The sequence below is a fragment of the Acomys minous genome, assembly GCF_964271855.1.
Source record: "Acomys minous genome assembly, chromosome: 4".
NCBI lineage: Eukaryota > Metazoa > Chordata > Mammalia > Rodentia > Muridae > Acomys > Acomys minous.
The window spans coordinates 24,140,636-24,167,476 of NC_140486.1; the positions used below are offsets into that span (position 1 = coordinate 24,140,636).

A 26,841-nucleotide genomic window follows, 5' to 3' on the forward strand; every position below is an offset into this window, starting at 1 on the left:
TAAACTTACTTGCCTTATTTATTTATTTGGGGGTACTTTCCTAGAGTGCATAAAGCCCTGAATTTAAATCTCAGGATATACACATGCAAAGACACACTAAGCTTTATCATTTACTCCACTGATCTACAATCACACTTCTATGTATTTATAAAATCATTGTATTATGCTGTTTGATGAGACTGAGGATCTCTACACTAATTACTGTAAATTTATAACAGCTTTGATGTATAGATATAGAAATTCCGGCTTTCGTTTTCTTTCCTTAGTAGTGTCTGGGCCTGTTTTATCCAAGTCTGATATCTTTAGTACACATCTGAAAGACCACACTGCTAAGTAAGTACAATCACAAAAACTAAAGTGACAAAGATCCTATTGGTGGTTTGCTTTGGGAAAGCTGTATCTATTTTAAAAGGGGGGGGGGGGAGAAAACTGATATCCTTACAATACTCTATACTTATTCCTTTCTTATTTATTTAGATCTTTTAAAATCTCTTTCAGCATCACTCCCAATTTTTTAAGTAAGTCTTAAATTTGTGTTTTAGGTCATACCTAGGTATTATTTTTGTAGCAGATTATTATTTACCTCTTTAGGTTATAGTGAGAATTTAATGCACATTTTGGATTGAGTATAGGTCTAGAGCCAAATTCTGCGTTTGTTTTCATTGTATGGTGTCCTGTTCCTGGGTTTCCGTTTCCTCTTTGGTCTGCTGGTCTTTGGGGTCTGTATTTCTGGCAGCTGGCATGACTGCTGGTCCAATCAGGAGCCTCTCTCACAGTTTGGGGCTGGACTTCTGGTAGCTAGCATGTTCTATGGCCCAGCAGAGGATCTCTGTTCTTCTGGCTGGTGTTCTTCTGCCCTTGAGGGCTGGGTATCCACCCATGCAGGGTCAGGGGAAGGGCAAGGGGCCCATAAGCTAACATCTGTAAGGAGCCTAAAAGCATAACTTATATGTTGTCAGCATTATATGTATTTATTAAGTAAAACAAAATAAATCATATATTCCATTTATTTATGCCATGTTAATTTTGTAAGCTTGCCTACTTAAACTGTGATACTGATATTTGGGTGGTATTGATATAAAACCTATAAATTAACTGAGAACATGTATTTACCCTACAGAATTGTTTTACTCACATGTGGTCTGTGTACTTTCTTTTCAACTCAAACATCACATCAGATCACAAAATATTGTGTCTTCTTCTGTATTTCTTAATTTTACTGATGGGTTTGAGACAGCACCTGCTTGCTGAAATTATCAACACCTTTTAGTCTTTTTCTCCGTATTCTTGGAAACTGAACCCACGGCCTTGTGATTGCTAGGATAGTGCTCTACCACTGGCTAATTCCAACCTGGTATCTTGTTCAGTATGTTAGTTCTTAAATCTGAGGACCTATAATTTTTATATGATATCCATTCGTTTCAAAAATAACTGTTACAAAATAAATCTATCTAACAAATCCTTTCCATCCCCTTTAACTATTCACTAAGTTGAAACTGTCTACTATCTGCAGCTTTTTATAGTCTTTGTGGGGTAGAGGAAACAGCTTTGTAATTTTCTTTCTGCTATTCTGGGTCTTGTTAGATGTATTCCAAAGTGATATTTCTGTATGACCTTCTATTATGTGTTGGCCATTTGAGTACTCTTGAGTTTCCAAATACACAACATAAAGTTTCAATATTTGTGATTTTATTTTATTTTTATTTTGCTAAATTTGCCACAACTCTCATCTAAATAATAGTACTCAGACCAGTGATGTGGCTCAGTGAGTAAAGATACTTGTCTCCAAGTGTGACAACCCAAGTTCAACCCCTGGGCTCTATGTGATGGAAGAACACAAGATCCCTAAGGGCACCCACTGACCTCTGTATAAGTGACATGCCATGTGAAAACACAGAAATGCACACATAAATAAGTATGATAAATTTAAAATTGGTGGCCATGGTGGTGTAAGGCCAGAAGAGGCAAAGACAAGTGAATTTCTATGACTTAAGGCCAGCCTGATAAACACAGTGAGTTATAAGCTGGCCCAACCATATACTAAGACTCTTACTTAAACATAGATAGATAGATAGATAGATAGATAGATAATGAGAAAATAAGCAAATAAATAAGTAAATATCACCTGTTAGACAGTATCTACTGTGGACGAGCATAATTAAGAATAATGTGGCTTTCGGGTCCAGCTTAAAGTCCTCAATAAGTAGTTTAGTCAATTAAGAGTTCTTCTGAAGAAAAGATTATTGATACAATGTCAAGTTTTACTTTTGTTGAAATTAACAGTAGGGGTTTTTTTTTTCCCTTTAGTCTCACGGATACTCTTAAAATTGGATATATTATACCATAACTATATAGATTAATAGGTGATAAACCTCCAAAAACCATCAGCAAAGTCATCTCAAATGACAAATAAAAGAGAACGTTTTGATTAAAACTTTCTCTCCTGGAAGAAGGAAGCCTAAGGATGCTGAAGGGTTACTGCGAAAGGGACCCCAGTGATGCGGAGCTCAAGAATCACTGTCATCCATGCTGAGGGGAAACTTTTTTGTGACGAAGCTGCCTTAAGTCATTCATGCTCCTGGAAGTAGCCCCTAAAAACTACTGTGCCACCCACCTATCTGGACATGGTTGGAATTGTTTCTTTGTTCTTTTGATGTCCAAGAAATATTATGCAACCCCATCGCCTGTGACAGATGGAGCCATAAGGAGGAGAGGTTTGTAAGGAGAATATCAGGACTAACATCTAGTTTTCATACTTAGAACTAAAAAGTCAGAGGTTCCAGTCCGCTGAGGGCACAGAATCAGTTGTATTTATCAAGAGTCCAGTGCCACTGAAGTGAAATATTTGCTTTATGGGGACAATTGATGCTGGTTACCTGGGGCTGAGAAATCAGTTGTGAGTAAGAACTCAGTATTAAAGTGTTTCCTTGGGATCAGCACATGGAAGCAGTGATCAAGAGAGGCCAAGGCTACATCACATGCCATCAGCCAAACTTGGTAAATGTGTAAGAATCTCCGAAATGTTAGTACTTTGGGCAGAATGAGAGCTACAGTTAGGGGGGTCATAAAGAGTGGCTGAGGATTGGCCAATGAGAGGCCATTTTGTTATGCTGTTTTCAGCCATTTGTTATGCACTTTGTCATGCTGAAACCCCGGGGTTGAAGACAAGACTTGGTGCCATGTGGCATGGTTGGAGTCCCTGCAGACAGACCAGGAGGCTCTTGGTAAAGGTAAAGCCCAGGAGACTGTAGCATATTAGAGATCGTAAGACTATGGGAACTCTGCCAAGAACAGTGGCAGCTGTAGAGTAGAGCTGATGGTCTAAGCCTAGGAGACAAGCTGTGTGTGGTGAGGATGGCAACGTCTGAGAGGTGGAGATTCCTAAGTCCTTTGGATCCCAGAAGAGGGTGAATAAATCCAAGGTGAAGAACTGAGCTACAGGATTTAATTTACAGTGTTGGAGCTTGGGGTTTCCTTGTTCAGACTGTGACTATACCCTGGATCTTCTAATAAGAAGTTATAACTTATTTTTAGTTTATAGAAGACCAACATTAAGTGGCTTTGAATTTTTAAAGAGATTTAGGATATTTCAAAGAGACTGAATTTATATTATGTTTTATTCTGTAATATTAACATAAATATAAGATCCTGGGAACAAACAAGAAAGGAAAGGTTATAGTTTAATGATACTGTATCAATCCATGTGTCAAATTGTCAAGGGGGCAGTTTTCCTAGTTAGGTTTTTTTTTTTGTTGTTGTTGTTTTGTCAACTTGACACAAGCTAGCATTGTTTGGGAACAGAAACGTCAGTAGAGGAAATGCCTGCATCACATTGCCTGTAGACAAATCTCTATGGCTTTTTCTTTACTAAGGATTGATATGGGAGGGCACAGTTCACTGGGATAGTGCTAGCCCTGTGCAGGGGCCGTGGGTTGTGTAAGAAAGTAGGCTGAGCAAATCATGAGGAGAAAGCCAGGAAGCAGCATTCCTTTCTGATCTCTGCTCCACTTCCTGCTTCTTATTCTTGCCTTGAATTTCTGTTCTGACTGCTTATAATAATGAACTGTGATCTAGAAGCTAAAGAAAGGAGGGAGAGGGGATGAGGGAGGAAGGGGGGATCAGGAGGGGTTAAAAGGAGGGGATATAATTGGGATGTGAATAGTTTAAACTGCAGACCAAGCAGGAAACTTATATTGCTAATCGCACTATACGGGAATAACTGAGACTGGCTGAGACATGAAGGTCTAGGCATAGACAATACTTCCTGTTGGATACATAATCCTTATGAATTATTATTAGATTCCATTCTTTGTATGGCATGAATGATGATTTATAGAAGTCTTTTTTCTGCTCATACAAAGAGCAGAGAACCAGCCTTAATTGTTCTGTGCATCACGCACACCTTATGCATTTATAATTTTAGGGCTGTATAATGCTTGTGAGAAATTGTATGTTTTCAGAACAAAAGAAGCAGACACTGAAGCTGGATCAGACCTGACAGGATTCATTCCTCTCAGCATGCTGGACACTGACATCCTGCATCCCTCATGTTCCAGCACCAAGTGCTTCAGTTGCTGTTCCTCATCAGAACAAGACAGCTCCCAGGAAACCTTCGAAGAAAGCTTCCAATCGCAATTGGTCCAGCATTTCAGATTGTTCCACACAGGACTCTAATCAAGCCTGGAATTCTCAACATTTGAAACTGGACCACAAATGCTATTCCTAGCTTGTTTAACCATTTCCCCAATTTTATTTAGGCCCTTACAAAGGTATTATTCATCCCAAATCAACCGGAAGAAACCTTAAGAGAATGATGCTCCATTTCCTTTACGGGAGGGGGTCAGGTAGGATTTTGGTTGCTTCCTTGGACTATAGAGGGTTATTTTTCAATGGGAGTTGGTTACAAGCTTTTATTGGTCTTATTTCGAGAGAAAACAAGGTTGACTCAAGGATGTCTCTCTTTTTCTTTTTCTTACAGTCTTCGGTTTGGAGATAGGGATTGAAAAAAAAAGAAGAGTGAACATAGAAATATATAGGGAAGATAGAACAAAAAGTATATTAGGGAATCTCCTCCTCAACTTAATGTCTCATTTGTCACTCACAAGGTTATTTTTAATTCACTGGTATAGAATTTTGTATATAGAATCAAAATAAGTTTAATCTTAGATACAGTGGTATAGAATTCAAATGTAAGATTATTCTTGACACACATTATATATATTTCTACTCTAATATGAGGTATTGTACCCACATAACTCAATTATAATTCAAGGTTTATTTCCAATACTTTGAAAGTACAGGCTGTTTAGGATAAATAAGATATATAAGTTAATTGTTAGTTGATCAAATCATGGTCATATCAATTACTAGTCTATTTTTATCACAAGAATATACATCTAAGGTGCAACAGATAGATATGATTCTATAAGGTAAATTAGTTAGGTAATGTCTTCAAAAACCTCAGAGACATGCAGAGTCTGGTATTTTAAAATGTTTTTATTATCTTAAAGATTCACTGACAGTGAGACAGGTTAACTTCTAGCACACCCAGCCTACCTCAAAGAGGATGATGAGCATCGAAGAACCTCCTTATGGAGATGGCTTCAAATGTGGCAAACAAGCCACTGGGCAAAATTTCCTCATGTCCACCACAGACAGGATTTTGACTTAAAAAGGGCAAGCTTGGATTCAGGCAGAGTTGACAGCCAAAGTCTGCCAAGACAGGGTAAGCAAGTCCTCAATAGTTCCTGACTCCCAAATATGTCTGTCAGATATATTGGGCCAGAAGGCTGAAGAAGATGCTCCAATGTTACAGAGAGTTTTGGATGACTATTCAGGTAGAAAACTGTCTATGTCATCTTCTCATTTGGAAAGCCTCTAACCTGGACTCCTGGTGTACTCAGGTAATCAATATTATTCCGTCTCAAGTCTCTGATGGGGTTGAAGACCAGATAGTTTAGTTCTACAATTAAGCTTAGTCGTTTAGGGGTGAAGAAGTTCTTAGGTCTAGATAGATGTTTTAAGTTGATAATGATGAGATATGATAGATATTGATTTACATTCAGAATTTTAGACACACCAAGATAGGAGAGATGTTTTCTTCAAGGCTGCCAAATACAAATAGCCAAAACACTAAGAATGTAACATTTATATAATTCCTGATTGTTTTGTGGTTCTTCCTGCTGTAGGTAGTTTATTGTGTATATGTGTAATCATATAATGTACATATAAAAATGTTTAATTAAAAAAAGAAATAAAGAAGTAAAAGCTAAAGAAACCCCTCAAGTGCTTTTAGTCACTGTTTATAAGAACAATAGAAACCCTAATTAATATACAATGTGTTTATAATAAAATCTACTCATAAATTTCACAGGAATATTTTTAAAGGATTACTAGAGACAGTTTCTATCCCAGGCTTGGCCTTGAACTCCTTATGCAACCAAGGATGGTTTTGAACTTCTGATCCTTTTCCTCTACCTCTGGAATACTGGTATCACAGTCCTGTGACACATATCTAGTCTATATGGTCTATATGGGATTGAACATAATAGGACTTCATGCATGGTAGGCAAGCACATTACTGACTGAGACACACCCTCAGCCAATGTGAACACATTTTAAAAGGAGGTCCCCTCATTCTAAAAATATAAGTAGAAACAATAATAACACCTTAACTGTTAAAAGAACTTTGTCTCAGGTGTTTTAGTAAATACTTTACATGCACTGGCTACTTGATCTTTGCAATAACTTTGAGAATAAGTGCACTACATTCCCTAGTTAAGGAAACTAAAACAGAAAGAACTTAAGATCATGTAGCTACTAAGTGATTAGGCCAAGGTTCAACCAAAGCAATTAGGTTTCAGAATAATTAAATTGTATTAAAAATGGCTGAATTAGCTAAGTAATTAGCTCAGAGGATGGTATAAGTGGCATGCATTCACCCTGGTTAGTGTCCATTATTGCTTCTCTTTGAAAATTTCACAAAAATATATAATCTGTGCACTAAGATAATTTAATGGTCAGAACACCTACCATAAAACACTCAATTTAAAATAACTATAAAAGATTCCATATTCTATTAAGCTTTCTACTCTGGCTATATATAAAAATTACCCATAAAAAGTTAAAACTAGCACAGATAGCCAGGTGTGGGAAACTCTCCCACAATCCCCAAGTTCAGAAATTTAACACAAGTAGACAATATGAATGTGAGGCTAGTCTGGGCTACATGATGAGAAACTATATTAAAAATAGCAAGAAGAAAAAAAAAGAAAGAAAGAAATAGCAAGAAGAAAGTAACAGACCCCAAGACCCTCACTCTTGACTGTCCAGTACCTCCACTGTTAAGCACCCTCGCTGTGATCTGGAGCAGTGTGGACTGGCGATTCCTTGCTTACACTCAGGAGATCTAAAGGCAATATAGTGACATCCAAAGCTAGAGAATGGAGGGAGGTGTTGAGATAAAAACAGATGAGAAGAGATGGTAAGAAACACTGAATGCTGAGATACTGCATTAAGGAGGAGACAGAGCAAATTGCAGGGTGCATTACAAACCAGAGTTAAAAGGAAAGGATAATATGTGATCTCCATGGTCACAGCAGTAGCTCAATAACATGTTAATGATTGAACAGTGAAAATATCCACTCTTTTACAACTATCTATCTTCAGAAACTGCATCTGTGTTTTGTTTTTTGGTGTGTGTGTGTGTGTGTGTGTGTGTGTGTGTGTGTGTGTGTGTGTGTGTATTGTTAATTTTCTGTTGCTTGCAAATACCACTAGTTTTGTGTTTGTTTTTGGTTTTGTAATTGTAATTCAATGACTTTGGCTTTACTTTTGTGGATAAGTATTTGAGATGGAGGGTTACATGTGCAGTAGTGCTAGAATGCTTGTGTAATCCTCACAAACACACACACACACACACACACACACACACACACACACACACACACACACACACACACACACATATACACGTAGGGGATTTATTTGAGATCTGGTTTAGCTTTTTTCTCATTTAAATATGTAATAAAATTTAGGAAAGAGATCCATTATAAAATCAATCTCAATCCTTAGTGATATATTCATTTGATATATTCTTCAGGATTAAAAAGCACAAAAAGTATCTAAAAGATTACTCTCACAAAGGAGACTATAACAAAACAAAATCAAACATAAAACTCAAAAAATTAAAACATTCCTTTGGTAGCATCTAGCTGATGCTCTCATTGTTGGTATGCTAGTTCATCAAGAGGGATATGGCTCTACCCCTTGCTGAAAACCAATTATTCAACCTGTACACCCAGGCAGATCCCGCACATCCTTCTCCAGGGTCTAGCTAGGTGACTCTGCATGACCCTCACCAACTCAACAGTTCTAGCTCATGTCAACATCCAGTGCTACAGCCTGTCCTGTAGCCATCCCTGCCTGCTCCACACCTCATCTCTAGGATCCCATGAGGACCAAACCTGCCTGCCTACAACTGCCCCTCTCTCCACCACATCCAACCTCTCAACCCGGTCAAATGTATCCCCACACTGCAAGCTTGAATCAGGATACATATTCCGCATAACAGCCTAAGCCCTCGTGTCCACCCAACTTCACTCCACAGCCTTTCGCACACTCCAGTCCTACCCTCCAGCATATCCTTTCCACTGCCTCAGCCTGCTCTGTTCATATCAGACACAGAACTATCAAAAATAGTACATGTCCAACTCTTATGACAAAAACACAAACCATATGAGATATCAAGCAAGTGTCTCCCCTCCAAAATGTACCAGTCATGTAGAAATGCTGGCCAACAAAAGTTACCTAGTTGAGCCCCAGGACTCAGCACTTAAAAGAACAATCGTAAACTTTCATCAAAGAATTCAAGAAGCTTAAAGAAAACACAAAGTGACAGCTAAATTAAAGTAAGAAAAAGGAATTTAAGAAAAATGAATGAGTGAGCGATGCTCAAGAAAACACAAACTTGAAGCTGATGGAAATGGCAAAGACAATCCAGGACTTGAAAACGGAATTCAGTAAAGAGCTAGAACACTGGAGAGGGTTCAAGAGCAAATGAAGATGGAACTGAAAACCCAACAATTTAACTGGAAAACTCAAAGGGAAGCCCTACAAGTAGAATGAACCAGGCAGAAAACAAATATCAGGTCTAGAAGATAAAGTATAGGATCTAGATAAAATAAATAGAGAATATTTTAAAAAGGAGAAAAAAGAAAGGACTCTATAGATAATGTAGTATACCATTAAAGTTACAGGCACAGAAGAGAGAAAAGAATCCCAAGTCAATGTCATAGGTCAGATCTTCAACAAGATTATAAAAGAAAACTTTCATAACCCAAGGAACGATGCACCTATACACATACAAGACCACACAGAACAACAAATAGATAAGATGAGAAACAAAAATTCTCACAATATATCATAGTTAAAACACCAAACACGAACAACAACCACCACCAAACTACATGACATATATAAAGGGAAACATCAGAACCACAGATGACTTCTCAAATGAAACTTTGAAAGTCAAAGGATCTTTTTCTTCGCAACGGTCAGAGACCATTACAGAAAACCACAACCAGCTAAAATGCAGAATTGTGGGCACAATCCCAAAGGAAACATCTATAATAAAACTCCTGAACCTAAGACTTGGGGATCATTGTGGAAGAGGTGGCAGAAAGATTCTAAGTGCTAGAGGAATAGGGATTTGCTGTGAAATCACATCTCCTAGAATTGTCAGAAGCTACACCTATTAAGTCTCTCCAACTCGACTACATAAGCACAGCCCGAACAAGGTCAACAACAATAGACTTGCTAATGTGGACTGCAGGAGCCCCAAGAGGACTGAACCCTATAGCTATAGGCAACTAAAGAATAAAACTAAGAAATGCTGAGAGAAGAAGAAATACTTTCCAAGGGAGGGGCACACCAATGGATTATCCGAAACCAAAAGGTCAGCCCTGAAAGCCTACATACAAATAACATTATACAGTCTAAACAGGAATATGTTTGTGTGTGTATGTATGTATGTATGTATGTATGTGTGTGTGTGTTTGTGTGTGTGTATATATATAGCAACGATTAAAAAGAAGGCCATGAATTTGAAAGAGAGCCAGGAGGGTTATATTGAAGGGGTTGGAGGAAGAAAAGAGAAGGAGGAAATGATTTATGTTATAATCTCAAACAATACAAGATAATAAAAAACAAATTTTTGACAAACTTTTACAATAGTCCTTATCCATTATTATTTTAATGACTTTCTTTTAAAACTGAGTGAGATGTGTGCGGTCATTTCCTAAAACAAAAGCAAATTAATATGGCATTGTCCATGTTCTGTTTAGAGATCATATACCACAGATACTGCAGTATCTATAGATGCCTATGTGAAAAACTCCAGATGTTCACATCTGCAGGTAGCCTGGTAATCACTGAACACCCTCGTTTTCTGCAGCAGCACATCTAAGTTTTGCTTATTTACAGCTGTGAAATGGTGAGTATGCCCTCCATTACAGTTTGAACACAGGTGTTCTAGTCCATGTTTGGGAGGAAGAAGGAGTAATTTCTCTCTCTGTCTGATGTTATCAAACAAAAGCCCAGTGCTGGGTGTGGGTGATCTCTCAGCCAGTTGCTGGCCAGTGGTGTCTTACAAACAACCCCCAATAGGATATTGACATTTTTCTAGATTATCCTCCATAATTGATGGTAAGACTCTATTATTGACAACATGTACTTGGAACACAAAATGTGGAGAAATCAAGTGGGCATTCACCTGAAAGCTTCATCCCTACTAGCTAGCTTTCGTACTACTAAAAGGTGCCAGGCATGCCACTGGGGAAGAAAAGTCAACAGTTACTACCCAGCTATGAGCCTTGAAAGCTATAATAATGACTGGCCTGGCAATGTGTGCCTATTGGTACAATAGTGGCGTGGGCACTGTGGGGTTAACTAATTACTTTCTGGTTGGAGTTTAGGCCCACTCTGCAAGGCAGAATTCATATTTGGTACTGTTAAGTGGGACAAGTATCTGTGCTAGTAGGTCATAAGGCCTAGGGGGAACCTGTTACTATATTTTTGTTGTTGTTGTTAAATGGATGTAATATTAACTGTTCCGTAAAAGCTTGTCTTATACCCATATATTAGTGTGTAAATCATCCCTTAAAAGAGAAGCTTCTTTTTGCAGTAGATGACGGTTAGTTCAGAGGCCCACAACTGGTCAACATGCAGAGAACTAGAGACTGTGCACTGCTTAGCACTAAATGGGAGACCTGTATCACATCCCCTTCTTGGAAGGCTCAGGGCCCACAGGGGAAGAAGGGTCAGAGAGATTATGAGTAAGAGAGAGGATGACTGCGAAACTACTTTTTGTATGACATGGCCACAACACAAATGAACTCATGGCAGCTGCATGTATGAGACCTGTACAAAATCAAGTCAGCCCAACCCCATCGTGGATGGTGGAGGGGCTTACAAACTCCCTAGCTGTGGAGTTATTGGCAGCTGTGGCCATAGGAGGAGAAAAAGTCAGTTTTCTTTAGGGAGGTTCCCTTGCTAGACTGCCTATGCTTTATGGATGGCCCTATATCCAAGCACGTAATAGAAATAACATTAAAATAGCACATTTGCAGTGTGGAGCACGACACCTAGCAAAAAGAAAATATTCACTCATAACCCATCAGTAGTATGCTTCATACTGTGTCAGGTGAGAAAAAATGGTTACCTTTAAGTGTAACAAGATATATGTATACAGTTGGAACTAAAAGGCCGCTTCCTCTAATAATTTCTGTTATGACAAAAAGGGGAGGCAGAGCACAAGCAAGACCTAATAACCTCAGTAGAACCTGGGGAAACTGTCCACCTCTACTCCTAAGACTGAGGACTCACTCCTGCAAGGTGTTGGGGATCTTAGTAGTTGACATGTATTAGTTAAGTCCCTCTGCAGAGTCTGCATCATAGGTCACAGCCTCTTCTCAGAGCACCTCCAGTTCAATGACTAAGTAACATAAGTTACTAAAGTTGAGACTTGTGCCCAGTAGAAGAAAGTCTACAGGGTCACCCATTCCCAGGGTTCCCTGAGATCAGCAAAGGGTTTCTTTGCAACCAAAACTCAACTCTCCCCTAGCCAACTCTCTTTTCCTTCCCTTCAAACTATTGATCCCAGGAATAGGCCCAGACACAAATCAGCTTTTGAGTCCGCCGCCTAGGGAAATGACTTATGACACCTGCCCCAAGTAAAGAATCCACTGAGAGATCAAAGCAGATTTACTACAGATGTGCCAGATAATTCTACAATTACAAAATGAGCAGAGGAGACCAAAGAACAAACAGAGCAAAAGAACTGCAAGGTAACACCATCAATAATCTTCTCAAACACTCTGAGCCCTAATTTGTATATTAGAAAAAAAGAAGAAAGATCTCCACTGAATTCATTATTTTAAAAAAGCGGGTGACTCCACCCTTACAAGAGGAGGAGAAGAGGAGATGGAAGTGAACTTTCTGAGATGTTTGACGCTTGGAAGCAGACATGTTGGGCCAATGGTGGCATTAAAGTAAAAACAGGTCCCCTCACTTATTCTACAGAATATAATGCAAACAAAAAGGAACAAAATTACTCAAGAATATAAGGAAACAGTGAGACCTAATCTAGGCCTCTCATTAATTTCAGAGTTTACCCAGCTTTTCATCAACGTTATTTCCATAGATATATAAGATGTTCATCACTGATGAACATGAGACCTTTTAATAAAATACAGGGTCATGCAATAGAAGTTAAGAACAAGTCCACAATTACACTTGAAATATTTCATATCTGGATTGGGAAGATACCTCAGTTTGTACAGTGTTTGTTTTGCAAGCACAAGGACCTGGGTAAACCCTCAGAATCTGCATTTTTAAAGGCCAGATACGGAGATACATGCTTATAAGGCCAGTTCTGGGAGGCGCAAACAAGCAGCTCTTGGAAGCTCACTGGCACCAGCCCAGCCTATCTGGGCTGTAAAAGGCTTGTCTCAAAACAATTCAAAAAGTCAGATAGACCTTGAGAAATGATACCCAACAGTGTTCTCTACCGTGCTCACACATGTACGTGCATCCACATGCATGTGTACTCACACAAATAAGCATGTACATACATACAAATATTTTGTGATTATTTAAATAATATAAGGTAACTCTAATTTTAAAAAATAGGAAAAGCATTTTAAAACCAGATCTAAGCAGTACTACATAATTTAATTTTAGGTAGGACTTATTGCTAGAAACTTCTAAAAATCAATCATTTTCTATCAATGAAATATACATACCTGTAATTTGCTAAAGAAACAGAATCTTCGTCTCTTCCTATAGCCAGTCCAATATGGAAAGTTCTCGGAGAGTACTCTTGGCTCTAAACATACAGATTGTTAAAATGTCTGCGTAGCTTTTGTCAGTCATCCTTGGGGCGGCGAGGGAGGGACAATGCTAAAGTCCCTACTGCAGCATCTGCAGTCCCTGCTTTCTTTCAAGCCAGAAAGAAACACACTGGCACCTTTACAGGTGAGGTCCACTCCCGGCTTTTTGGCAGTGAGATTTCAGTACTAGCACTGTAATGGATGATCTTGACGTGAACTTGCTTGCATTTGGAATCAACTAAAACCCCAGCCGTGGGATACACCAGATGTAAGGGACTTTCTTGGCTCGTTTGAGGTGAGAAGAACTTCTCTAGATTTGGATCATGTGAGGTCAGAAGATCAAATACATCCCTTTTAGTGGCAGCACACATAAAAGGGTATGGGAGAGGAACACTTTGTTTTTTGCCTACTTGCCCTCACTTTCACTGACAAGTTTGTCTGTCCCGCTACTGCTTACGTTTCATTTCACTGGTACTGGAAGCTAACTTCTTCAGGATTCCAACAATGACTGAAGACCTACTGGGACACCAGCTTTGTAAATAACTACTGGAGACAGTCATTGTTCAGCTGGCAAGACCACAGCCAGTGAGCTGCTCTAATAAATTCCATACACAGGGCTGTAGAGATGTCTCAGCATTAAGAGTACTAACTGCTCTTCCAGAGGACCCAGGTTCAATTCCCACCACCTAAGTGGCAGTTCACAACTTTCTATAACTCTAGTTCTAGGGGATCTGACACCCTCACACAGACTTACACTAATGCACATGAAATAAAAATTATATTAAAAAAAAGAGCAAAGCATAGTGGCACATGCCTTTAATCCCAGTACTTGGAAGGCAGAGGCAGGCAGATCTTTGTTGAGTTTGAGGCTAGCCTGGTTCTCAAAGTGAGATCCAGGACAGCTAGGGCTACACACAGAGAAACCCTGTCTTGAAAAAATACAAAAATACCCATGAAAAATAAATTCAATATATGTGTGTGTGTGTATGTATGTATGCATGCATGTATGTATGTATGTATGTATGTATGTATGTATGTATTCATTTGTTCTATAAATCTGGTTCCTCTAGAGCACTGGTTCTCAACTTTCCTAACAGTTCTTTATGTAGTGGTGACCACAACCATAGAATTATTTCATTTCTACTTCATAACTGTGATTTTGTTAGTTATGAATTTTAATGTAAATATCTGATATTCAGGATATCTTATGTATGACCCCAAGAAAGGTCACGACCACAAGCTGAAAACCCTGACTAATATAGTAGGTGCTACTAGAGAAACACAAGCATAAAAATGATTTTGAAGTGTCTGGACAGACTCTCCAATTTGCTGACATCTACAGTTACTGAAGGCTCTTCTAGAAGCATGCTGAGCACTAAAAATTTATGCTGAGAACTATTTAAAGAACTTATCAAGATAAATGGATTTGATAATCCTGATTTACCTATTGAGAGGCACAAGGAATTTAGTGACACTATGGATGAAATTTTTGATACTCTGTGGAAAATAAGTAAAATAATGAAGCTGGATGGTTGCTTCTAGCATGCTGAGAATGAGCTTCACAATAAAATCAACCAACATCAAGCACCACAGGATACAGTGACAAAGAAGAAGAATAAACTCAGTGACACATGACAAGCTCAGACATGCAGTCTAAAAGTTTCTAAGTATGCCCTGGAAAGGATCTTCTTTTAAGTAGCCACAGGGCTCATCTGAGGGAAAAAACTAGGTCCTGGGTTACAGGTGGGTCTGTCTGTATGTAGGCACCACTCAGACTGGTGAACTGCAGCGTTACATCCCGCTGGAGCAACCCTTAAGGGCACCAGTGAAAGGCCAGCATTGGGCTAGCAGGACCACATCCTATAGCCATTCTAATAATCTTGTCTTTAATATATATTTTAACATACATACTGATTCCTTCCTTCCTTCCTTTTTTCCTTTCTTTCAGTCCTGTGCCCCTAAAGAACCCTGACTAATATAAACATCCTTTAAAATTCCTTATTAAATCCCCAAAACTTCTTTGGAAAGAGAACATCTCCTGCTCTATTCTGCCACAATTACTTTTTAGCCCTCATTTCCCCCCTAACCTTCTCCTCTTTCTCTAGTTATAGTTTTATAGTTTGCAAATGGATGTATTACATTTAAAGTAAGGCATATGGAAGCTCATGCATAAATCCCAGAAATTTGTATATGCAAATCATGGGTTAAAAAACATGGCAGTAGGTGGCTGGAAAGATAGCTCAGAGGTTAAGAGCACTGACTGCTCTTTCAGAGATCCTGAGTTCAATACCCAGCAACAACATGGTGGCTCACAACCATCTATAATATGATCTGATGCCCTCTTCTGATGGGCAGGTGTACATGAAGTCAGAGCACTCTATACATAATAATAAATAAATAAATCTTTCAAAAAATGACAGTAGATAATACTTTAGAAATCCTAAATATGAGATATAAATTAACTCATGGTATAAATGGTAACTCATGGGTGAAATCAAATCAACAACACACTACTTGTGATGTTTAGACTGTGGGAAATGGTCAATACAAAAGATTATGTCTGAAAAAGTATAAAACATGTTGAATACAATTAGTCTCCTCAAAGAATATAGTCAACTTCAAATGACAGAATGTTAAGAAATATCTAGTAAAGGTTATTTATACAAGCTGATTTTGGGGGTGGTGTTATGAAACAGGTTGTCTGTACATAGACAAGGCTGTATAGAATGGCTACATAGCACAGGTTGGCCTTGAACTCAAGAACCTCCTGCTTTGGCCAATCCAATGCAAACACTTTTTTTGTTTGGTTGGTTTTTGTTGTTGTTGTTGTTGTTGTTGTTGTTGTTGTTTTTTGTTTTTTTTTTGTTTTTTTGCAAATACTTTTAAGACACAAACATTTGTCCACAAATTTTGGGACTTCCTTGTTTTTAATAGCTGAATAGTATTCCATAGTATAAATGTACCACAGTTTCTTTATCCATTCTTCTACCAAGGGACACTTAAGCTGTTTCCATGTTCTGGCTATTATGAATAAGGCTGCTATGAACATAGTTGAGCATATGTCCCTGTTGTGTGCTGGAGCATCTTCTGGGTATATTCCAAGGAATGGAAAGCTGGGTCTTGAGGAAGCCTTATTCCAAGTTTTCTGAGACAGCACCAGATAGCTATCCAAAATGGCTGCACTAGTTTGCATTCCCACCAGCAATGAAGGAGTGTTCCTCTTTCTCCACATGGATGAGTTAACCCAGAAGCAGAAAGAGTCAAATGGTATATAGTCACTTATAAGTGGACACTAGCCCAAGGGGCATGTCCCATGAAAGTCTTCACTTACCAGGAAAGTGGGACAGATGGGAGGATATCCTATTGGGACTCTAGGTGAGAGAAGCATGGGAGAATGGGGAAATAGAAGGATCCAGAGGATCCTAGAAACCTACAAGAAGAACATTATGATGGGCACATCTGGGCTCGAGGGTCCTGCTCAAACTATGGTACCAGCCAAGGACAATACAGGCAGTAAACTTCAAACCCTTACCCAGATCTAGCAAATGGACAGGACATTCTCCATAGTTGAGTGGAGAGTGGGGTCTGACTTTCACACGAACTCTGATGCTCCATATTTGACCATGTCCCCTGGATAGGGAGGTCTGGTGGCACTCAAAGGAAGGATAGCAGGCTACCAAGAAGAGACTTGATACCCTGAGCATATATAGGAGGAGGAAGTTCCCCTCAGTCACAGTCATAGGGGAGGGGAGTAGAGGGAAAACGGGAGGGAGGGAGGAAAGGGACGATACAAGGGATGGGATAACAATTGAGATGTAATATGAATACATTAATAAAATATATTAAAAACACAAACAGTTTTTAAAAAACAATCATTATCCTTTATAGACACTAAGTTTACCAATGATCTCCTTCTCTAAAGCTGTGAGTATAAAAGTTTTCATCATTTAGGGAAAATAATAAAATATAACTGAAAGTTTTTTCACATTAAGATACATATGTTTTTTAATATGTATTTATGTGTGTGTGCACATTGCACACACACATCATGAATGTGCCTCTAGAAGCAGAAGATGGGCTGGAGCCATCTCCTGGAGCTGGCGTTAAAAGTGGTTGTCAGCTGCCTGCTGCAGGCCTCAGGAGCAGAACTGCATTCCTCTCGGAAGTGAAGCAAGTGACCTGCTGCTGAGCCATATCCCCAGCCTAAGCTCATGTACTGTCAAACACTATACTTCAATATATTAAAATGGCACAGTGTTTCAATTAAAAAAAAATCCTCAGAAGCAGCCAAGTGTGTTGGCACATGCCTATTAATACAAGCATTCTGGGAGGCAAAGGAAAGTGGATGGCTGTGAGTTCAAGGCCAGCGTGGTTTACAGAGCAAGTCTATGATAGCCAAGACTACACAGTGAAATGCTGTCTCGAAAAACAGAGAAAAATCCTCAAAATGATAACTTTTGAAAAAAGTTTAAATGTATGCTATTAACAAAAACTATGAAAAGAATAAAGCATTTTTCACTTGGTAAAGATATGAGAGTCACCCAGCTTGGAAACTGGTCAGCCTGCACAGAACTTTTCTAACCTCTAAACACCAAAACAGACCAGTTGTCTCCACTGCAGATGCTTCCTCACTTGGAATTCTGCCATTTTGTTGTGGTCTTTTTCAGCGTTTAGGAATGGAAAGCAGGAACCTTCATGAAAGGTAAGCGGGCTATGACCGAGAAGCAGGGGTGGAGCGTGGAGCACGCTGTGGAGAGGCCATGCAGTTTCCCACAGTGTGTCTAGGTGGGGAATGGAGCATTTTTCAGTTAAGGAGAAGCTTGAATCCAGGCAGTTTTCACTGCTTCCTGGCTCAGCCACTATGAAGAAGTCTTAAATCTACTTTGAAGATCAAAGGAGGGAAGAAGACAAGACAAAAAGAGCTTTTCTTTTTCTTAAATGATACAATTATATGGCGCATGTTCTTCCCTCAGCCCTCTTTTACTGGGCCCATAGAACAGCCAAAACACGAGCTCCAGAACAGTCCACAGCGCAGAAATAAGAGATGCTATGTGCTGGAGGTGTGATGTCACAAGACCAACATGATGACTAAGTTAATGGCCATAAAAGAACATAAAGAAAGTGCCATTAGTTGCTTTAGTGGGGATGGGATGACTTCTCTCTAATCTCAGTGTCACTAGGAACGAAGAGGTTATCACCAATAAGTGTTGGTTGAGTTAGAGATCTTGAATAAAAGCACAGAGAAGTAGATAATCTACAGGCCAGGGTTATAATAAAATGAATATGAGCTTCAGTTGTACAGCAAAAGTATGAAACAAAGGTTCAGTGACGATCTCAACTGTGATGATAACAAAGCACCACACACCCTTTTCCTCTGCATAAACAGTCAACCCCACAGTGCTTTATTCTACAGGAATCTCCTCTGGCACTGGGGAGACGGCTCAGTACTTAAGATCACTTGCTGCTCTCCCAGAGGAACTCAGTGTGGTTTCCAGCAACCACATCAGGGCTTCCCAACAGCTCCAGGGGACCCAACACCCTTTCAACTCCTCACACACATGTATATACACACTTGCAGACACACACACGTACACATGAATCAAAAATAAATAAATAGGCCTGGAGAGATGGCTCAGTGGTTAAAAGTGCTTGCCAAACTAGGTGGCTCCAGCCATCTGTAATTTCAGCTCCTGGTCTCCACAGGCACCCCAGGTGCACATATGCTACCTATGACACATAGTTTAAATACAAATTGACATTTTAAAAAATAAATCTTTTTAGAGAACATCATCTCCTGATATGGTCAGTAGGATCCCAGATTGCCCATAATGAAGTCACAATTCATCACAACTCCCAAGGAGGAAGCAGTCAGGATTATATAATAAAGCCTTGTCTCCAAAAATAAAATATAAGTAAAAAGATGCCCCAACTCATTAGAAAGGCTTTTTTGACATGGTAAAAACAGTCTGGTCCTACCTGAAGGAGTTTCAACACCAAAGGCCTCAATACAAAACACCCTGGACCCATTTTTCCCACCCACAGCGCTCATAGAACCGCAGGCAGTTGGTTGTATGAGCAAGACCCATTAGAGCAATTGCAATAGTTGAATCACTTTAAAAACAGGTATGGAAAATGTGTTTTTAAATTACAGAGGGCATTCATGCTTTTTCTATTCTATGGTTCACCCCATCTCCAACTTTTCAAGTCCTATGTCCAATTCAAGGGACTTAGTTTTTCAGCAATAATTTAAAAGTTTTTAACTGAAACTAGCTTTTGTGAGTGAGGACACCAGGGAAAGAAAGCTGAAAATACTGACTGACTCATTAGAACACATAGAGCATTGGCAGTTAGAGGTTAGAATGTTACAGATCCAGGGGCTAATTATCTTGTTCTGGGCTAGCTTTAGCTCTTTACGTAGCCACTGCTTGCCCACCTTGCTGCCAGGACGAACACTGTGCCTAAGAGATTAGAAACCTTTGGAATTTATTAGATTAGCAGAATGCTACAGGTAGCTTCCACCAGCTCAACAGCTAAGAGTGTCATCAGACAGATAGCTTTCTGTAGACTATAGCTGCATTGCAGATGTGGATACCACTATATTTTTGACTTGCCTTGATTTACGACTTTCTTCTTTCTGTTACTGTAAAACTTCATGAAACACTTCCACAGGAGGTATGGACCTGGGGTGACCCAGCTCTGTGTTCTCTGGGCCATTACCACTCAAATTTGCATGAGAGGACATGCATGCACACATGCATATGTGTGTGCCTGTGAGTGTGTGTGCATGTGCGTGCATGTGTGTATATGTGTGTGCATGTGCGTGTGCACTTTCATAAATTTTGGAGAAGAATCTTGATCAAAAACTAAAGAACACAAATCTCAGGAATATGTTCTTTTAAAGAAGCACTGAAAACATGAAGTTTGAATTTTAAAAAGAAATTCAGGCAATTATAACTAAAGAGCAATGGCCTAAATGTGGTACGGTTTCCTAATTTCACTTAGTATCACAGGTATGCTAAACGCTCGAGATATAGTCAATGTTCTGGCATTCTGTTGACAAAGAATATGTCTTAAAAACCAAGTTGCGCAGCATCAGAAATGTGAGAACTTACAAGTGTGTCTGGCCAGGGAATAGTTGGAGCCTCCACTTGTCAAACCAAATCCTTCAGGAATTTGACTAGAACTTCGAGGTCTAGTCAGCAGTTTTGGTGGTTCAATTTCAGCTCCAAACTCTGCTCCTATCACTCCCAGGAGAACAATAGCAGTGGCCTGCTTCCTTCTTTCTTCATAAGATGTAGAAATTTTTTTCATTTGTGGAACACTTGATAAGCAACCTGAAAACCAAAATATAGGAATTCAAATTAAAAGAACATAATACAAAAATAATATTTGTTTAGAAGAACATTCTAGACTATGCACTTCAGAAAGAATAGTTATTTTCAGAAAATGTTGCTGGGACACCAGGATGGGTCAAGAGTACATCACTGAATCAAAGAGACGGAAACATCCTGTTAGTAGCTCTCAAGCTGAGCACAGAAAGCTCCAAATCTTTATAGGTTTATTTCTTAGCCATACTAATTCCTTATAAAATTTTAGTTATTTCCCCCTTGTAACACCATGTGTAATTTTATGTGTTCATTTCAGATCACATTTAGGCTGTTTCTATCATGAGGCTCCCACAATGTGACAAAGTGACTTTGTAACTTCTAAGGCCATGAAAAACCACATCTCATTTCTTACATAGCATATAAAACTGTCGTCTTGGATGCTTAAAAGTATTTTCTACTAAGAAATATATCCAATCTGTACTATAGCATACATTTCCCCACTTCACAGAAATTTTCTGTTTTTAAAGACAAAAGAAATATTTGTTAAAAACATTAACAAGTATTAAAGTAGTTAGAAAGAACGTAAAAAGCTCCTGGGCACTAGGAGAAGAAACACCAGTAGTCACTTCCTCTGTGTTCAACGGATCCTTCATTTTAGACAAAGTCATATTTAACAGGTTGATAACGTAGACTTCTGTGCCTTCATTGAAAACCAACCTTATTTACAAACTTAACAGACACGAGGAGTAAGAGCACCAGGCAACAACATCTAGAATTGTCCTCTATAGCACTGTGTGCTTTCCTCTTTACCCAGTGTTCTGGAAATAGGAAGCAACCGCTCCCCTCCCCCATCTCAGCAGGAGCATGCTCCCCAACAATAGTTCAAAGGAAAGCTCTATTCTGCAGTTGCACTGATTGTTCTGTCAGCTGACCTCTGCAGAAGGGAATTACTAACTGCTGCCTTGCTCCTTAGCTGACAAATGAATGATCGCAGCTCCATCTATTTTCACTATGGCTGCCTCTAGCCCAGGTGCTCAGACAGAGAGCCCGGTGTGACATCTTAGATCAAGATGAATTGGCACAAACTCCTGATCCAAGATTGTTTTATACCATTTAATTTAGTTTCTTCCCCTGCTTGGATGAGCACAGCTCTGGTTATGGATTTCTATTCTAATGTACTGAAGCAGGCCCTGAAAGAAGCCGATGAAGCAGCTGCTAGAGCAAGGGACTGCAGGGATACTGATCAATAGGCAAGGCATTGACCCCAGCCGCTCAGCCCCGGCAGCGCCAGGCTGGAGGGGGAGGGGCGCAGCAGTCCACATGGTCAGCTTCCAGGAGGAAATTAAACAAGGGGCAGTTGGAGAGTCCCACTCTCGCCCTGCCCCCCCCCCCCGACCTTCTCTATGCTCCTTCTGTTTAATTACCTCAATCTTGTCTTAACACCCACTCTTAGGGAAGGAATTAAGACTTTACACTAGTTCAATTTGGTACTTTCTATCCGCCATTTATACATTTTATCCCTAAACTAACAGTAAGTATTGTAACAGGTGCCCTCTGCTAAGTCCCAGAATATGAAATCCTAATTACATTATTTGGTGAAATATAAAGTTTGGCATGTGCCTGGGCTCATAGTAACACTGTCAAAACAGCCATTGACACTACTTGTACTGAAATTCAGTATTTAATTTTTATAATCATTGAAATGTAAAACGATAGCTCTTTGTGAACAAGGAAATAGAGAAAGAAGAGCCACTAAAAGAGACACTAACTGATGAGTGATGGCATAAGGTGCCAAGTGCATCCCTGGCACTGCCCTAAAAGTAACAGCAAACCCTTGCTCAGTTTCTCAGATTGGCAAATGTCTTTCCTTTATTGGTCTGGCCTGCATTTTTTGTTAAAAAGAAATAATGTGTGAATTAGCTCCAATGCTTTCCTATAAATGAAACTGCCAATCCAAAGGGAGATTTGATGTTAAAAATAAAATAATTCTTTAAAAGTAAGCCTTTCTACAGTTTCATGAAGATCTGTATTTTTTTTTCCCACAGAGACATGGCTCCATTTAATCATGCTAAAGGGTGACACAGAGATCCATTTTCTTGACAGGACGGTTGATCACCCTATCACAGTAAGAAAATTAATACCTTCAACTAGCCTGTGCAGAAAATAGAAGGAAGTGGATGGCAAGGGACACAGACATCTTATATTGAAGTTGCAAACAGAAAACAAATTCTGTGTGAACATGATGCTTCCTGATGACTGAGATGCTTTTAATACAACACGAGGATCTGATTTTATTAAAACAACCATTTAATTCTTAGGGCTTCTCGAAAGGACATAGCTGTCTTTAGATTCAGCATAATTGACTCCAGATTTACAGGAACAGGAATAAACACTTGCTTACAGCTTAACTGGAGCACAGGTAAAATATTTGAGAAGTTTAAGCTATTAAAAGGGCTGCGAGATATTGATTACTTCATTTAAAAAGCAGTCAGAGAGTGCAACTGAGAGGTCAAGATAAATTTAACAATTTGAAGCACTTTACTAAATAACTCTAAAGATCATGTTAATTGGCTTTGTGCAGTTCTGGGGTAAAATTAATTTTATCCTAGCTTACAATAAAAGGATTAAAAGACATATTAACTTCTTCAGCTTTAACTGGAATAGGAATCAATGGATTTGAATTAAAGCTAAAGGCGCTTTTTATGAGAGATGGACATCCAGTGGATACTTTATATCTGCAATTAGCCATATATTGATAGAAGGTTGTTATTGTATTAGGTATTAAAACCATAGATAAGTAGATACCACCAATTTACTACCCTGATAAAATACTTTAAGAACTCTGTGGTTTGATAGGGGGAAACTGTTTCTTAAAAATTGATTCTTTGTTTAGGACTGAATATCATAATGCTTTCTTAGTTGACTTTTATCTTAGAAAGTTCTAGTTAAAAATTAACGAACAATGTAGTTGAATTCAGTTGGGGTTCCCTTCAATTGTAACAATACATAAAACATGACACACTTCACAAACATACCACTCGGATTTTTAAAGCCAATATGTTATTTTAATACTGCTCACAGAATAGCAATTCTTTTGTCTGGCACTTCTGGTACTCAAAAGAGTCCAAGTGACACGCATAATAATATGAACACTTTATAAACCTGATATGAATTAAAGTGTATTCAAAAATTCATTTTGGAAATTCAGAAGTATCTTTTTGTTTTTTGATAGATAGAGATAGATATTAAATGTTTTTCTTCAGTCTTAATAATATCTTGGAATTGTGTGTATAGGAGAAAATGTGGTATCTAACAAAGTAAAAACAATGACATATTATTATATAGTTTATCCAAAATATGTTTTATAAAATGAAAGGAAAACCATAAGTTTTATGATCTACTTATGGCAGCTGGTGAAATTATTTTAATTAATTTGGATTAAGCTAGGAAATACTTTGGATTCTGGTTCCTACAAGCTTGTTTTATTTGCAATAAGGCTTTGGGTTTGTTTTTGTTCTGTTTTTGCTAATACTCAGCTTTAATAGTTAAAGAAAAATAATAAATTTTTACAATGTCTATGTGGCATTAGAATAGTCTGTCCTGGCACACTACTCAAGGCGCTAAGACTATGAATCCCCAGAGCTATAACAGATTTTTATTTTCTGACTAGTAAAATATTCTTCTAAATTTTTCAATTTATCTACTTCTGGCTTCTCAAGCATGAAGACATTTATAACGTCATGTGACAATATTAGCAAATATTGGCCATAAAAAGGATATAAAACGGTACATCAGGTGAAGGTGAACTGAAAATGACACATGTCAGTGAAGTCAGCTGTCAAGCAGCCTCCAAATCAGATTTCAAAGTGTTGGTCAATCAGTCTCTTAGATGTCCTTTAATCAAAACCACCTTCCTCCTGACTGACTCACATCCTAACCGACGGACCTGGTGCCTAATGGAATATTAACGCTCCATTTTTCAGGTGCACCGTTTCATTATCATATGTTGCTAATTAAGTTACCTCTCTATAGGTAGATAACTCAATACCTGTGATTATATCTCCAGACATAAGCATATCACTTTCTTAGTGAGATTTTCAAGACATTATACTTGAATGAGTTACAGGTATACTTTTGAGGTTTTTAAAGTAAGTTGACCACATTTTAGAATTACATATCAAAACAATGAAACTAAGGAGTCTTCACCATCTAAATATTTCTACCTAAGATTAACTAAATATTTCTGCATGCATTTGCTATTCTTAGGATTCCTTAAGAGGGACAAAATACAGTGTCATAAAAAAAAAAAAAAAAGTCAAGCTTCACCAGATATAAAATAGAAATCTTCCATATAGGTCTTTAAAAAGGTTTTAAAATTCTTAAAAGAAGCAAAAAATCTTTTAATAGGAATTTACTATCACATTCTGCTGATTAAATTTCAGCTATCTAGTTTACCACTTCCTTCTTGAATTTCAAAGTTAAATGTATTAAATGAAAAAAGCATAGATCTGAGGTGAGAACGACGTAGAGCCTCCGTGTGGCTAGTGCTGAATCTGGCTGCACGAGCCTTGTTGGGGGTCTGGGGAGCCTTGCATTGTAAATGCTGTAATCTGGTGCCTTGTCAGAACCACATGATCCCCTGAGAGTATTACATGTTATCGTCATTTGCTGAAATAACTCAGTTTATACCAAACCTCACAAATAAATTATAGTAGGAAATATATGGATGAATGAACCTGCAGACTTTAGAAGTTTTCTACATCTTCTCAACCTCTTAAGAAAAAAAAAGAAGAAGAAGAAGAAGACAAGACTAGGTAATTTAAAAGGACTGCCACAGAGCACCTGCATCTACTTTCAAACTTTTACAGTACTTTAAGGAGGAACACGGCAGTGTGAGCAGGCTAGTCCTCCCTGCCACTGTGCTAAAAACATAGTACAGTTGCTTTGTTTTGTGGTTTCACTGCCAGCATGTTCCTCACATGCCGGTGGGGGGGAGGGAATGAGCCCCCCACACCTAATGTGGTTTCTGCTTTTGTTGCAGGTGCTGTACACTCCCACTCAAAACACCAGAGTAAACAAACATGCTATTAATGTGAGCTGCGCAAGCACGAAGGCCCCCTGCTGGAACACACTGGGTCCTGCAAACGCCTGTGTCTCAGGCCACTCACTGATTAACGCTATTTTGAAGTAATGTCTCTGCAAAAATGTGTATTACGCATGTGTGTGCATTTAAAAATGCATGAAGGCATTTCCTACCAAATCAGGTCAAAGAAAAATATGGGACCGTGTTAAAAATACTTTGTAAAACAATAGTGTTATTGGTGTCTGTGCTAATTACTTTGATAATTAGAAACCTTAAACCACTGCTGCCTGCTGCATGCCAGTAGGCTATACCAAAGAAAGAAAGATTAGCTGCTGATAGCAACTTGCAGGCTCTTCCAGTAATTTCATGGAAAAATATTCTTTTTCTTTACATAGTACTATTAAAGTGGTTTCTATAATTTGTGTTATTCTTCTTTCCCTTTATCAAAAAATATCAAAAAGCAAATTTGTTTTCTTGTCTTTACTTTTATTGCAAGCAGTCTCGCTTTGAAAAAAACCACAGGGACTTAAAAACATCTTAAATAACTATGGTGTCTAGTTAATTAAAAACTTATAGGCTATTATCCCAGAGCATGTTCAATTTTCTATTCCACTTACTTTCTAATGTTACATTTAAATATATAACCAAGTTTTTTGAAAGCTGTACACATTGGAATAATTTTTCTTGAAAACAGACACCGTTCAGAAACATGTTTATATAAGTTGTACAGACTTGAAAACAAAAATAGTTTGCATACATCACCTTTTCTCATATTTGTTGCTCCAAAAAACCAACTTCTAGGATGAGACTTACTTAAAACGTATTGGCATAGAAAGTTATGTTTCTGTAACAGACTGAGTAGACTTTAAAACACAAATTCCCTGGATGGCAGAGGACATATACAGAGATTTTATACCTGTTCATTACAGCTCAGTAAAATAAACGGTTACACCTGGGTCATTTTTATTCATAAAATGACAAAGCACTTATTGGATTCACATAAAAATTACATCAGTGGCATAAAATTGAGACCAAAAGGAAC

The 26,841-nt window shown here is 38.5% G+C and overlaps 1 protein-coding gene across 2 annotated transcripts in view; it reads right to left on the reverse strand.

Moving 5' to 3' along the window:
* The window catches only part of WDR7 (WD repeat domain 7), a 277,823-nt gene that overhangs the window by 100,827 nt on the left and 150,155 nt on the right, over window positions 1-26,841 (reverse strand). For both annotated transcript variants that reach the window (XM_084779255.1, XM_084779254.1), the window contains one exon: window positions 20,501-20,722. In XM_084779255.1, the coding sequence (XP_084635381.1) occupies window positions 20,501-20,722 (222 nt within the window). The remainder of the gene's footprint in view (window positions 1-20,500; window positions 20,723-26,841) is intronic.